Consider the following 13316-nt stretch of genomic DNA (forward strand, 5'->3'; position numbering starts at 1 on the left):
CTGTTTAATTGCCACATCACTGCATGAGGTTTAGCCAAGTGCATGCTGATGAATTCTTTAAAATTTCTACTCATATCTTTATATAAAATATTGTTCATCTGGCCTCTTTTACAAAGGCTAAAATGACCTTAATATATAATATATAACATATATTGTCACACTCCATAATATCTGCTAACTGAACAGATAATTATAATTAGAAGTGAGTTTTTCAAAAATTTAATCTTCAAAGAGGCTTGTAGGTGGGGGTGAAAAGACATGTAGCCAGCCTGAAAATTCTCTTCTATTCCTCTGAATCATTTTTCTAGGTCCCGCAAGTTCCACAATTTCATGGAAAAGTGCATGATAAAAAACTTCCTGTTTCGCCCTACTTCTGCGAACATGCTTCAACACCCATTTGTTTGCAATATAAAACATGAGCGGCATGTTGTGGAGTCATTAACCAAGCATCTTACTGGAATCATTAAGAAAAGAGAGAAAAAAGGTAGAATGTGTGGAGTTTTTTAAAAAGTTTTTACTTTATTGCCGGGGTGTTGTATAGAGGGTTTACAATTATATTTGTCAGGTAGTGGGCACATTACTTCTTGGACATTGATTACCCTTCTCATGCATTTCTTCCACATTCCCTCCTCCCACCCCCTCTCAATCATCTTATTTTTCTCCTTACTTTCCCTATTTCAAATAAACAAATAAATGTATATACAACATACCCACATACCAAAATCAGATAGAGTGACAAAAGGGGATAAACCATAATGGGGAAAAGAGAGAAAACAAATAACTTCACATAATACAACCACAAAGATAAACCTCTTGTTTCCATATCCTGGAGTTTATTTCATTTAGCATTATCCTATATGGTCATATGTACACATCTTTTGAGCTATTGTGATCCTCTGTTAGGAAAATCTTGACATATACTGGTTATTACAAGTGAGGGAGCCCTGGAGCCTATGTTTCTTTGGGTATAACTTACTTCATTTAATATGATTTTTCCAAGCTTTTATATTTCCTTATGAATAGGGAGAAATCATTGTTTCTGATGGCAGCATAGAATTCCATTGTATATAAATACCACATTTTTTTATCCATAGGAGTTTTGTATCACTGAAATGAGCATTCATATAAAAAAATCGCTTCTTTATTTCTGTGTGTGTGTGTGTGTGTGTGTGTGTGTGTGTGTGTGTGTATGATGGAGAAAGAGAAGAGAGAGAGAGAGAGATGTGGATGGGGAGGAATGGGAGAGAAAGAAAGAGGGAGAAGAAGAGAGAGACAGAGTGAGACTGACAGCTACAGAGAAAGAGAAAGAGAGAGAGAGAGGGAGGCAAAGGGAGAGAACTTGAACTCAGAGCATGGGAACTGTCCATTTGCTTTTCTTTCTTTTTTTTTGCAAGTTGTGGGGCTTGAACTCAGGGCCTGAGCACCATCCTTGGACTTTTCTCAAGGCCAGAGCTCTAGCACTTGAGCCACAGCACCACTTCCAGCTTTTTTCTATACATGTGGTGCTGAGGAATCGAACCCGGGTCTTCGTGCATGCTAGGCAAGCACTCTACCACTAAGCCAAACTCCCAGCCCCTGTCCATTTGCTTTTTCTCAAAGCTGGCACTCTTCTAGTTGAGCCACAGCTCCACTTCTGGCTTTTTGCTGTCTAATTGAGTCTCATGGAGTTTTCCTGTCCACTGGCTTTGTGTTGTGGTCCTCAGATCTTAGCCTCCTGAGTACCGAGATTTATAAGCATGGACCACCAGCAACAAGCTTTCCTTTATTCTCTTTAAAGAAAAATGTTATTTCTGGGTCATAGGAGAGCTCTATGATTAGTCTTTTGAGGAATCACCATACTGCTTTCCATAGTGGTTGAATGAGTTTACACTCCCACCAACAGTGTAGTAGTGATCCCTCCTGGCCACATCCCTGTCAGCATCTGTTGTTATTAGATTTCATGGCCATTCTAACTGGAGTGAGGTGGAATCTCAAAGTTGTTCTGATTTGCATTTCCTTTATGGCCACAAATGTCGAGCATTTTTCATGTGTCTATATATAGGCCATTCTTATCTCCTCTTCAGAGAAGTCTTTCTTTATGTTGTTTTAATGGGATGGTTGTTTCTTTGAAGATTAGTTTTGGAGAGATTCAATTTTTTAGCTGTAGATATATTTTGGATATTAGGCCTTTGTTTCTTGTATCCCACTCCTTGGCATTTACCCAAAAGTCCAGAAACAAGCCATACTAAAGCCACTAGCACAACAATGTTCATTGCAGCATTATTTACCATAGCAAAGATATGGAACCAACCCAGATGCCCCTCAACACATGATTGGGTGAAAAACATGTGGTACTTATACACAATGGAATTATATGCTGCCATCAGAAAGAAAAACATTGCCCCATTTGGAAGGAAATGGAAAGACTTGGGAAAAAATCAAATTACGTGAAGTAAGCCAAACTCAAAGGAAGATATGCTCAATGGTTTCCCTGAATTGTAATAATTAGTACACATCTAGGACTCTCTTAGCAGAGGATACATAAGGTCAAATAGGATGAGACTAAATAAAAGGGTCTCTAAGATATGGAAACAAGAGCTTTATCTTGAGTGATTGTTACTCTTAATGTGCTATGTTATTTATCTTCTCCTTTGTTGCCCTTTGGTTAATCTCATATTGTTACTGTATCTGACTTTATTACCTGGTATATTGTATGTAGGTTTATTTGTTTATTTGAAATAGGAAAGGGAAGGAGGGAAAACAAGATGATTTGGAGGGGATGAGGGAGGGAAATGGGGACAAAAACATAAGAAGGGGTATCAATGTGTGAGAAGTAATGCATCTACTCTCTGGCTAATGTAACTGTAACCCCTCTATATATTATCTCGATAATAAAAAAATAAATTGGAAAAAGAAATATTTATAGCTTAAAAAAGAAAAATGTTATTAAGAAATTACATTGAAATGAAACTCCCAAGCCTTCAATATTTAGTTCTTTCTATTAATATGTGCTTTTGTTCAATTGATTGCTTCTTGCGTGAGCACTTATCTGTGAAATTATTCATTGTTGTTCATTATTCCTGTTAAGTAGTCACATATTTAAAGACCTTGAATAAAATTTGGTGGCATGACAATGTTAAGTAAATATTTTAATTCATAAATGAGTCTAAGCATTTGTTAACTGTTAATTTTGTGTACCTCATGAAGTTTATCTTATGTACTCATATTCAACAATGTGACATAACTATTGGAACTAATTGATACAGCAGAAGTAATCTGTCAGTGGTCAAAATAAAGGATGATTTTCTAGAAAGCTTGGTGAAGCTACTTAGAAAAAGGAAGTTGTAACTCTATATTTTGTGACTTTCCCTACATTTTATTTTAGAGACTGTATTCAGGGTAATGGGAATAAGGAACCAGAAGAAGATAGCAAACAAGCATTAGATCAGCTACAGGATTTACTGCAATGATGGATGCTTTTTCCATGTGCAAAACTATATATATCTTGCTTTCAAATGAAAAACACAAACATTAGTATACATCTGGTGATAAAAATATTGATGGTACATCACAGAGAGCAGCTAGTCTGTATTAATTGCAGAAAAACTATATATGGGCCTAATATTGAGACCTACAAGATTTCTACAATGGTACCTGCAGGAAAAGTTCCCATTTATATGACCTTTATGTTGAAAATATATAGTTACCATATTCAATTTCATATAGAAAATTCAAAGGAAACTCTTCAATTTATAAGCCTCTATTTGTCAGTAGTAGCAGTGGAACTGATAGAATAGAGGCTGAATGTTTTAAATGTATTACATGTAAAACCCAGAATTAACTTTTAATTCCAAGCCATAGTTTGTTTTTGTCTCATTCTCCATTTTCCCCATTCCATTTTCTTTCTCTTTATAACTGAAACTAGTATATTACATCTTCTTTCATATGACTATAGGAATGAATCTTCATGAAATAATTATACAGTATTATAGGCACATAATATTGTTTATATCACCATTCCAGGGCACATGAAAGGCTGCCTTCTTGCCCTTATGAAATCACTCTACATCCTGAGCATTACAGGATGAATTGACTTAGGGTGAATTGATTCCATCTTTACTCTTTCTCTTTCATAAAAAAAAGGGATTCCTCTGGTGTTTGAAAGAGAAGCTATTAAGGAGCAGTACAGCATGAAAAAATTCAGGTGAGTTAAGTAAACTGAATATACAGTTGACTCCATTACTTTAGACTTTCTATCAGAACAACCAATATATAAAATAACAGCTATTTTCATGAGGTATTGAGGGAAAATACTGAGAGAAAATATTAATTACTACTCAAAGACTGCTTCATATGTAGCAATAGTATGACCAATAGATTATCGGATTCCATTAACAATTTAATATGCTGCCATTATAATATTACCTACAGGATATTTCAGACATTATAGGAATTGATCTAGAAAAAAATTTACTGAAATGTCCTTTCTTCCAAAAAAGCCATCATTTAGCCGGGTGTGGTGGCTCACACCTGTAATCCTAGCTACTCAGGAGGCTGAGATCTGAGGATCATGGTTCCAAGTCAGCCTGGGCATGAAAGTGCATGAGACTCTTATCTCCAATTAATCACCAGAAAATGGGAATTGGGACTCTGGCTCAGGAGTAAGGCAGTAGCCTTGAGCTGAAGAGCTCAGCTACAGCACCAAGTCCCAGATTTCAAGCCCCATGACCCCCCCACACACACAAAAAAGGGACAGAAATTCTCATGAATGGCTCTATTCCACTGAAAATTAATTATATGGCAATCATTTCTATGTTTATTTCAGAGGATCCTCTTGCACTCATGAACTTTTAAAAATACCATCCAGCAGCAGATGCAGACCACTTAGAATCTTGCATGGAGAACCCCCTCAGCCAAGGTGGTTACCTGATCAAGAAGAGCAACAGGTCCAGGCACTTCAGCAACTGCAAGGGGCAAGTAGGATGTTCATGCCCATGCAGGCACCAGACAGTACACAAAGGCCTCTACAGGCACCTCAACAGTTACAGAAGGCAGCTAGGGTTTTCATGCCACTACAAGGTCACATGAAGGGTAAGGCATTTAGGCCTCTATATATGGAGATTAAGGCACCCCCACGACTACGGAAGTTATCTGGGATGCTCATGCCACTACAGGCTCAGGGAAAAATGCTTAGGCCTTCAAAGATACAGAGCTCCATCCACAAAGAACAACAGGCTCAGGCCCAGGGAAAGAAACAGGCTGAGGCTCAGGCGCAGGAACAGGCCCTGGCCCAGGAACAGGCCCAGGCCCAGGAACAGGAACAGACCCAGGTCCAGGAACAGGTACAGGTTCAAGCCCTAGCATCCAAAGAGCCTCAAGATCTGGACCAGGTACCAGAGGAATTTCAGGGGCAAGATCAGGTACCTGAACAACCACAAGGACAAGGCCAGGCTGCAGAACAACAACAGGGACAGAACCAAGCACCTGAACAGCATCTGGACCAAAACCAAGCACCTGAACAGCCAGAGGTACAGGAACAGGCCGCTGAGCCTGCACAGGCTGAGGTTGAGGCTCAGGCACCAGAGGCATTATTAGTACATGCCCAATTGTTCTTGCCCCTACTTTCACAGAACCACCATGTTCTCTTGCCCCTACATTTGGATACTCAGGTGCTCGTTCCAGTAAGGGAGGGAAATGAAGGGTCACCTCAGCCACAGGCCTGGGCACTAGAGACCTCACAGGCAGCTGCATCAGTTCAAGCTCTGGTAGAGGGACTCTCAAGAGACTTACTTCGAGCACCAAATGCACATATCTCAAAGCCACTTGGCCCACTGCAAACCCTGATGGAAAACCTCTCATCAAACATGTTTTACACTCAACCAGAACCGACTAGGAAGAAAAAATCCAAAGTTTCTAGTCTAAGGCAAGCATTAGCAAAAAGACTTTCACCAAAACGGTTTAGGGTCAAGTCATTTCGGAGACATGAAGAGGCTGCACTTGAAGATGTAGAAGCCCGTAGACGAAGGCGCCAACGCCGATGGGAAGACATCTTTAATCAACATGAGGAAGAACTAAGACAAGTTGAAAATGTAAGAGTGTTTTATTTTCTATTTTCCCACATGCTAGTTAATGCCTCTGCTTTTTCTTCAAAAGAATTTTCCTCACGTTTCCAGGTAGTCTAATAAAATATGGAAAAAGCTGCTCAAGTACAGTGGGTAACAGCTTGCTGTATCACTTCAGAAATACCGCATTACTAGTTTTCTATCAATTTTCCCCTTAACCCCAAATTACTATTTTCAGTCTTTAAACTTTATAAATTTCAATAATATTTATAACTATTCCCCTTCTAACTCATTTCCATATATAAAGAGTCATAAGTTAATATCTGCCTATATTGAAGTATGGAATATAATGTGTGAACTTCAATCTTATTAGAGAAATATCAATAAAATACCATTTCAAAACACTCTAATATAGATAGATATCATCTATCTGAAGTTGTTAAATAAAAGCTGGCAATGCTGATCAGATAAAGAGTTTCTTAGCTTGATAAGCAAATTCATGAGTCAGAAACAACTAGGAAAGCATTGATGTCTGATACTTTTCAGCGCCCATTTAAATAAAAGAAATTATTATGATTATACTAAATTCAACCTTATTATCTTCATCCACTTAATAATAATTGATGGAGTATTTACACGTAAACTTGTCTAGATAAAGGTTTGTGCACATTGACTCAGTTGAATAAATGGTGATTTCTTGGCATATTTGACATAAGAAAAAGTAAAAGCAGCAAGGCCCAAAAGAGGAAATGAATGCCAAGCTCCCAGAATATAAAGAGAAAAGAAGCCAGATGGAAAGAGGAAGATTTGAGTCTGAAATGGTGACATTTGGGAGAAATTAGGCCAGCTAGTTTGTCAATGACCACTGTCAATGAGCCCTATTAACCAGTTAGATCTAATGGATTTTGCATTAGGGAAAATACTTTCATTTATCTCTGAAAGGCTCATAGTACTATCAGAATAGTGTGAACTTATTCCAATTCATTGTTTAAAATATATATATATACATACACACGTGAAGCTATTTTAAAATAGAAGAAATTTGTCAAAAAATAATACTTGCTGGTTCCATGATCTTAAGTTCTTGTACAGACATTTCTACATTTATCTGTAGTCCTTATAGAAAATATAAAGAAAATACAGTCCTATTTGAAATATGTGAAGAGTAGAATTTATAGGCATATGTTGGTGGGTCAGCTCATTTCACATTCATTACAAATTATAATTACAGTGCTTTAGTACAAGACTAGACATTGACTGACTTTAATAGGACACAGTGTTTCTGAACTCAAGGTATTTAAGGAGGGATACTTACATCTCTGTATTAAAGATCTTCCATTCCTCCCAAAGACAAGACTTACCGACTATAACAGTTTACTAAATGTGACAAAATGGTGAGGTTATGAATTATAGAGCTTTAGATCAGATATTTGAATCCACTTCTCATGAATGAGCTTCAGGATGTAGCAATTCCCGTGAAAATTATATGCAAATACATGAATCTATATGCAGTTGTCTATAGAAAATCCGTAGCATTCTTCAAACTCTAAAAGGGATTAAGAATAAAAAAAAATCTACCCAAAACTACTGGTACAAAGCATGTTTTATATTTGGAAATTGTTCTTTTCAGTTGACGGAATTATTCCTAACATTTACATTGGAACTACAATTAAAATACTTAAAATCAATTTTGTGTCAGAGAATAAAGACAATGAATCATCAAACAATGATGAAGTATTTCATTCCATTCAGGTCAAAGTCCAAATAGAACCCATGCAGTGATTCGTTCTAACTCCAAAAAAGATGAGGTAAAGCTCCCAATATGAGTTGCTATGACATTAATAAAGGCCTTAAGCCGTGGTTTCTAAAATTTTGGCTTCAAGATTTCTTTATAATCTTAGATATTGAGGACTCCAAAATACTTTAGTTTATTATATTATCTGTCATTTAATAGTTAACATATTAAAAATTAAAACTCCCCAAATGACAAACATTTTAATTCTTTAAAAAAGCTAAAAATTGCATCTAAGTTGTAATGAAATATATCTACTTTCCAAAATAAATTTTAGAAATATTATCATTTTACATTTTGTCAGATCATTTTACATTAATATTGCTTAATAGAAAACAGCTGGATTCTCATATCTGATTCAGCATTCAATCTGTGACCATATGTTGTTTTGGTTGAATTCTATGAGTAAAAGCTGGCATTTCAAATATAGGTAGTTTAAAAGGGAGAATTTCTGTTTTCCAGAAAATTGTACATATTCACTGATAATATACCACAAACTAGACAAGTCTAACCTAAAATTACATTGATTAAATTTTGTATAATTAGCAATTATAAAATCAATGAGGCTGTCTTGTGTTTGAATAGATATTTTGATGAGCACGATTTTTAATATCATGCTTTTTTTAATTACAAAGTACTGGTTTATGGTTTACCTGGTGAATGTATCTGTAACCTCTCTGTACATCACCCTGACAATAAAACACAATTTTTTTAAGAAAGAAAATGCTGGTTTATGTTTCCAAATTCTTCATATTTCATTATATGATTTCAAAAAGCAACATTTGCCAGTATCACTACCAACTTAAGCGCTCAGCGGCAGATAGTTTAAATTTTTTGATTTTCCTTTGAAAGCTTGTATTTTTTTGCCAGTCCTGGGGTTGAGCTCAGGGCCTGAGCACTGTCCTTGGACTTTCTCAAGGCTAGAGCTCTACCACTTGAGCCTCAGCACCACTTCCGGCTTTTTTTTCTATGTATGTGGTACCAAGGAATCGAACCCGGGTCTTCATGCATGCTAGGCAAGCACTTTAACCACTAGGCCAAACTCCCGGCCCCAAAAGATTGTATTTTTATCATTGAAAATGAAGGATGGTTTTTTTTCTTTCCTTTTTTTAAATTGTATTTTATTGTTGGGTGATATCTAGAAGGATCACAGTTACATTCGTCAGGTAGTGGGTGCATTACTTCTTGAATACTGATACCCCTTCTTATGTTTTACTCCCAGTTTCCCTTCCCCACCTCTCCCAATCATCTTAAGTTTCCCCTTCCCTATTTCAAATAAACAAATAAATGTATGTACAATATGCCAGGTACCAAAGCTAGCTAGCCTAGAGTTAGTTTAAATATGTGATTCATATATTTAAATTAATTAATAAATTTTGAGAAGTTCATTCTATTTTAAATCTTTCTTTGACTTTAGGTTGGAGACATGGCTCAAGTGGTAGAGCACTTTCCTAGATGTTCCTTTGCCTAGGTATAAAATTACTACAAAAGTCATTTTTATTGTTAGACTTCCAGTTTTTCAACAATACCATGACGGGCTTTGATTGTATGTTGTCAATAATTTGTTCCTGTGCTAAAATTCAAATAAGTCATCAGAGGTTAGAATACATAGTTCTAATGTATTATGACAAGTAACTACAAAAATAAGAGTGTACTTGAAAATTCTAAGTTGCATGATTAGGAAAATATAAATGATGGAATGTCTAATCAGTTAACAGCTCGGAAGAACTTAAGATCAAGATTTTGTTCTACCAAATTATTAAATTGTGTCTTTAAGGTCCAAGAGAGATCTTCTTCTGTGCGTACCAACCATAATCATACCCACCGTGTGACATTCTCTTCAAGGTATGTATCTCTGATTTCTGTTTGCAAATTACTGGAGCTTATCACATGGGAAATGAAGCTTTGTCCTTTAGACTCTCAGTTCTCTGTGAAGTTCAAGCTGAGTTTTTAATGACAGAATAACCACCGGCATGCATTTTCCGCATTTAACACCTTAAATGCCTTAACACCTTAATTCAGTAGCTAGAACTTTTACTGCTGAAACCCTCATGTCATTCAATTCAATAATTAGTCATAAAACCCACATATAAAGAATGAATCAAGAAAAATGCATTACTGACAGTATGCAATAATTAATTGGTGATAAAGACTCAAGAGTTTCGAGTCACTATTTTTACATATATTATGTAATAATAATACACACACAAAGCACACTATATTAAACTGCAGAAGGTAACGCTACAGAATGGGCATGTCTTAAAGTGTTCTATAGATAAAATGAGATCTAAGATGCCATATTTTATCCATAAAGTACATATGGAATATTGACCTCAATTTAATTTATTTTTGCATTATCTGGAATTTTCAATGATTTTCAAAAGTCATGTTCCATATTTTAGATATCATTTGCCATGTGTTCTATTTTAGAGCCTAATTTTTAGTAGGCTGTTTTACAATTATATCCCCTCTAATATAAGCCATTATAGAGAAACCTTAGGTCATATTCATTCATTCTGTAAATCACTCAGCAAACACTTTTTTTTACTCCCTAGATTCAAGATTCTGGAAAGTATAGACACAGTACAGAGAGTTGACGTTTATGTTATAATGTTAATACTCACCTTGTTTTTGTTGTTGTTGTTTTTTCATATATTTTTATTGTAATTAATAGAAGGGTTACATTATATTCACCAGATAGAAGGTGCATTACTTCACAAACGTTGATACCCTTTCTCATGTCATGGTCACCTTGTTATTTTTAACACCATGTGTTCATATATTTAAACTAAACTAATGCAGAGAAATCTTGAAAAATTAGAAAGCAAGGCTAAGAACTGTTCTTTTTCTCTGCACGATCAGTGAATAGATTCACAATGGGATTCTAACCTCAAATGGAGGTTTTCAATAATTGTTTTTAGTACCATGAAAGATAACTCTTGCCGAATTCAATTTATAAAAAATCAGTGAAGTCTGTTGGTGGGAGTGCAAACTCATTCAACCACTATGGAAAGCAGTATGGCAGTTCCTCAAAAGAATAAACATAGAGCTCCCCTATGACCCAGCAATTCCACTACTTGGCATTTACCCAGTCATCCAGAAACAAGGACATACTAAATCCACAAGCACAAGAATGTTCATTGCAGCACTATTTACCATAGCAAAGATAGGGAACCAACCTAGATGTCCCTCAGTTGATGGATGGATCAAGGAGATGTGGTATTTGTACACAATGGAATTCTATGCTGCTTTCAGAAAGAATGACATCACCCCATTTGTAAGGAAATGGAAAGACTTAGAAAAAAACCGTATTAAGTGAAGTAAGCCAGACTCAAAGGAACTTACGCTCAATGGTTTCCCTCATTTGTCATAATCAGTAGAAACCTTGGGCTCTCCTAGCAGAGATTTGCAATAGAGCAAAATCTTGATACATAAGGCCATATAGTATGACGCTAAATGAAAGGACCTCTAGGATATAGAAACAAAAGCCATATAATGAATGATTGTTGTCCTTAAGGTACTATCTCTCATCTCTTTTGCTGTCCCTTGGTTATCTCATATTGTTACAGTATCTCACTTTGTTATCTGATATATCGGATATATTTGTATTTGGTTATTTGAAATTGGATAGGGAAGGGGGGAAAACAAGATGAGGGGTGGGGGTAGGGGGAGGGAAATGGGGACCAAGACATGTGAAAGGGTATCGGTGTATGGGAATTAATGCACCTTCTATCTGGCAAATATCATGTAACCCTCCTATTAATTACAACAAAAATATATGAAAAAGAGATTTAAAAATTCAGTGTAGTGTTAAACATGAAATGATTGTTCACTTTACAGAAGGATTTTTAATTTATGAGAAATTTATTCATTTTAAATATGTTAAATTTGGGTCAAATTTATAAAATTTGTATAACAAATATTTTTGAAAGTATAGGCCATAGAAAAGTCTTCTGTCTAAGCTTGAGAACAGGTATTAATGTAAGAGAGGTAATGCACCTACTACCTGACAAATGGACTGCAACCCCTCTATACATTATTCCAACAAAAAAAATCTTCTGTTTATTCCAAGCTTGAATTAATGACACAATCCTATCATGTAGAAAACCGAAAGGGAATACAAAAATTAGCAATGCTGTTTTTATATTTGAACATTAAGTGCCCTTTTCTATTCACATATGTATTTAAATCAGTAATGCTATATTATAAAGCTTGTCCTCCAAACAATTAAATCAGGATAATAATAGAATTTTGATATGATATTAAAAATACATATATATATATTAGAAATTTCTGGATTTTTATTTTTTACCCAAGTAACAATGTTGTGTGACTTTACCTTAAACTTTATTAGAAGGCTTTAAACATTCACCTAAAATTGAGGTTATATACTTTGTAATCCAAATTTAGATTGAACAATTTATAACCTGGATATATGTTACATATTTATTTCTATATTAGAGGGGTTTTCTTTGGTGTTCTAGAGAAAATGGGAGGTTTGGACAAAAACAAATGGAAATTGGGATATGGTCCTTAAACTATATTTCTTTTCATGATGATATAAATTCATTTAATTAAGAAAAGCCTTTGTTTTCATTGTGTTGAGTTGTACATGCTTCTTGTGAATGTTAGAAGACTACACATGCTTTTCTGTCTTTTTGTTAGTGTTCCTCAGCAGTCTTGTTTGGAACAAGCTCAGATGCCCATTGACATCAGACAAAGGAGTTCTCAAAATCCTGAGAATTGTCCAGAAGCAACAGGTAAATCAAAGGATAAACCTTCCACATATAGCCAGTGTTTAATGGTTTCTATTTCAAAAGTCAAGAAAAACTTATTTCAAAAAGGAATGAATAAAAATATGTCAGGGAGATCAAACAAAATTTAGGACTACAAAGCCATTGCATTTGGCAGTTGAATAGTCAGAGCTGACTTTTGAAAAATAGAAAATGATTTTATTTAAGTTTCTTCTTCCAGAGTTTGGAGGCATGGCTCAGTTGGTAGAGTATTAGGCATGAGTGAAAGTGTCAGGTACTAAGTTCCAGTTCTGATCTCAGACAAAAAAAAAAAAAAAAAAAAAAAAAAAAACAACAAAAAAACTTTCTTCTTCCAGTTGAATCAATTGAGTAGTAGTTAAGATTATGTCTGAGGAGCTACTTTGTTTCCATACCAGATTAGGAAAACATGTAAAAGGAGCATGAGACCATCTTCTCTAATAGTATAAAATTTATAGGCAAATAAGAATATTGCACAAAGCAGTTTTGAGACTTTCACTTGTCAGTTTAATCCTTTGCCTCAAAATTTGATGTACATATTATCTCAGAAATATGTCTGAAAATTTACACACTGATGATTTTACTAAGAATATATGAAAAATTAATGAAATCATCCAAAATAATTTCACAAATTGTAACAATTTTTCATTCATGTGTTTTTAAGATGTGTTTTTTTGGAGAGTCCAAATATGTTATAGACTGGTAAAATAT

The 13316-nt window shown here is 35.2% G+C and overlaps 1 protein-coding gene across 1 annotated transcript in view; it reads left to right on the plus strand.

Annotated features, from left to right (window-relative positions):
* Positions 1–13316, plus strand: part of Nrk (Nik related kinase) — a 121430-nt gene that overhangs the window by 76467 nt on the left and 31647 nt on the right. The window contains exons 11-15 of the mRNA XM_090325858.1: positions 309–484; positions 4123–4183; positions 4805–6068; positions 9611–9678; positions 12499–12593. Coding sequence (XP_090181984.1) covers positions 309–484; positions 4123–4183; positions 4805–6068; positions 9611–9678; positions 12499–12593 — 1664 coding nt within the window. The remainder of the gene's footprint in view (positions 1–308; positions 485–4122; positions 4184–4804; positions 6069–9610; positions 9679–12498; positions 12594–13316) is intronic.

This window comes from Megascapheus bottae, chromosome X (genome assembly GCF_031878675.1).
Source record: "Megascapheus bottae isolate mThoBot1 chromosome X, mThoBot2.hap1, whole genome shotgun sequence".
Taxonomy (NCBI): domain Eukaryota; kingdom Metazoa; phylum Chordata; class Mammalia; order Rodentia; family Geomyidae; genus Megascapheus; species Megascapheus bottae.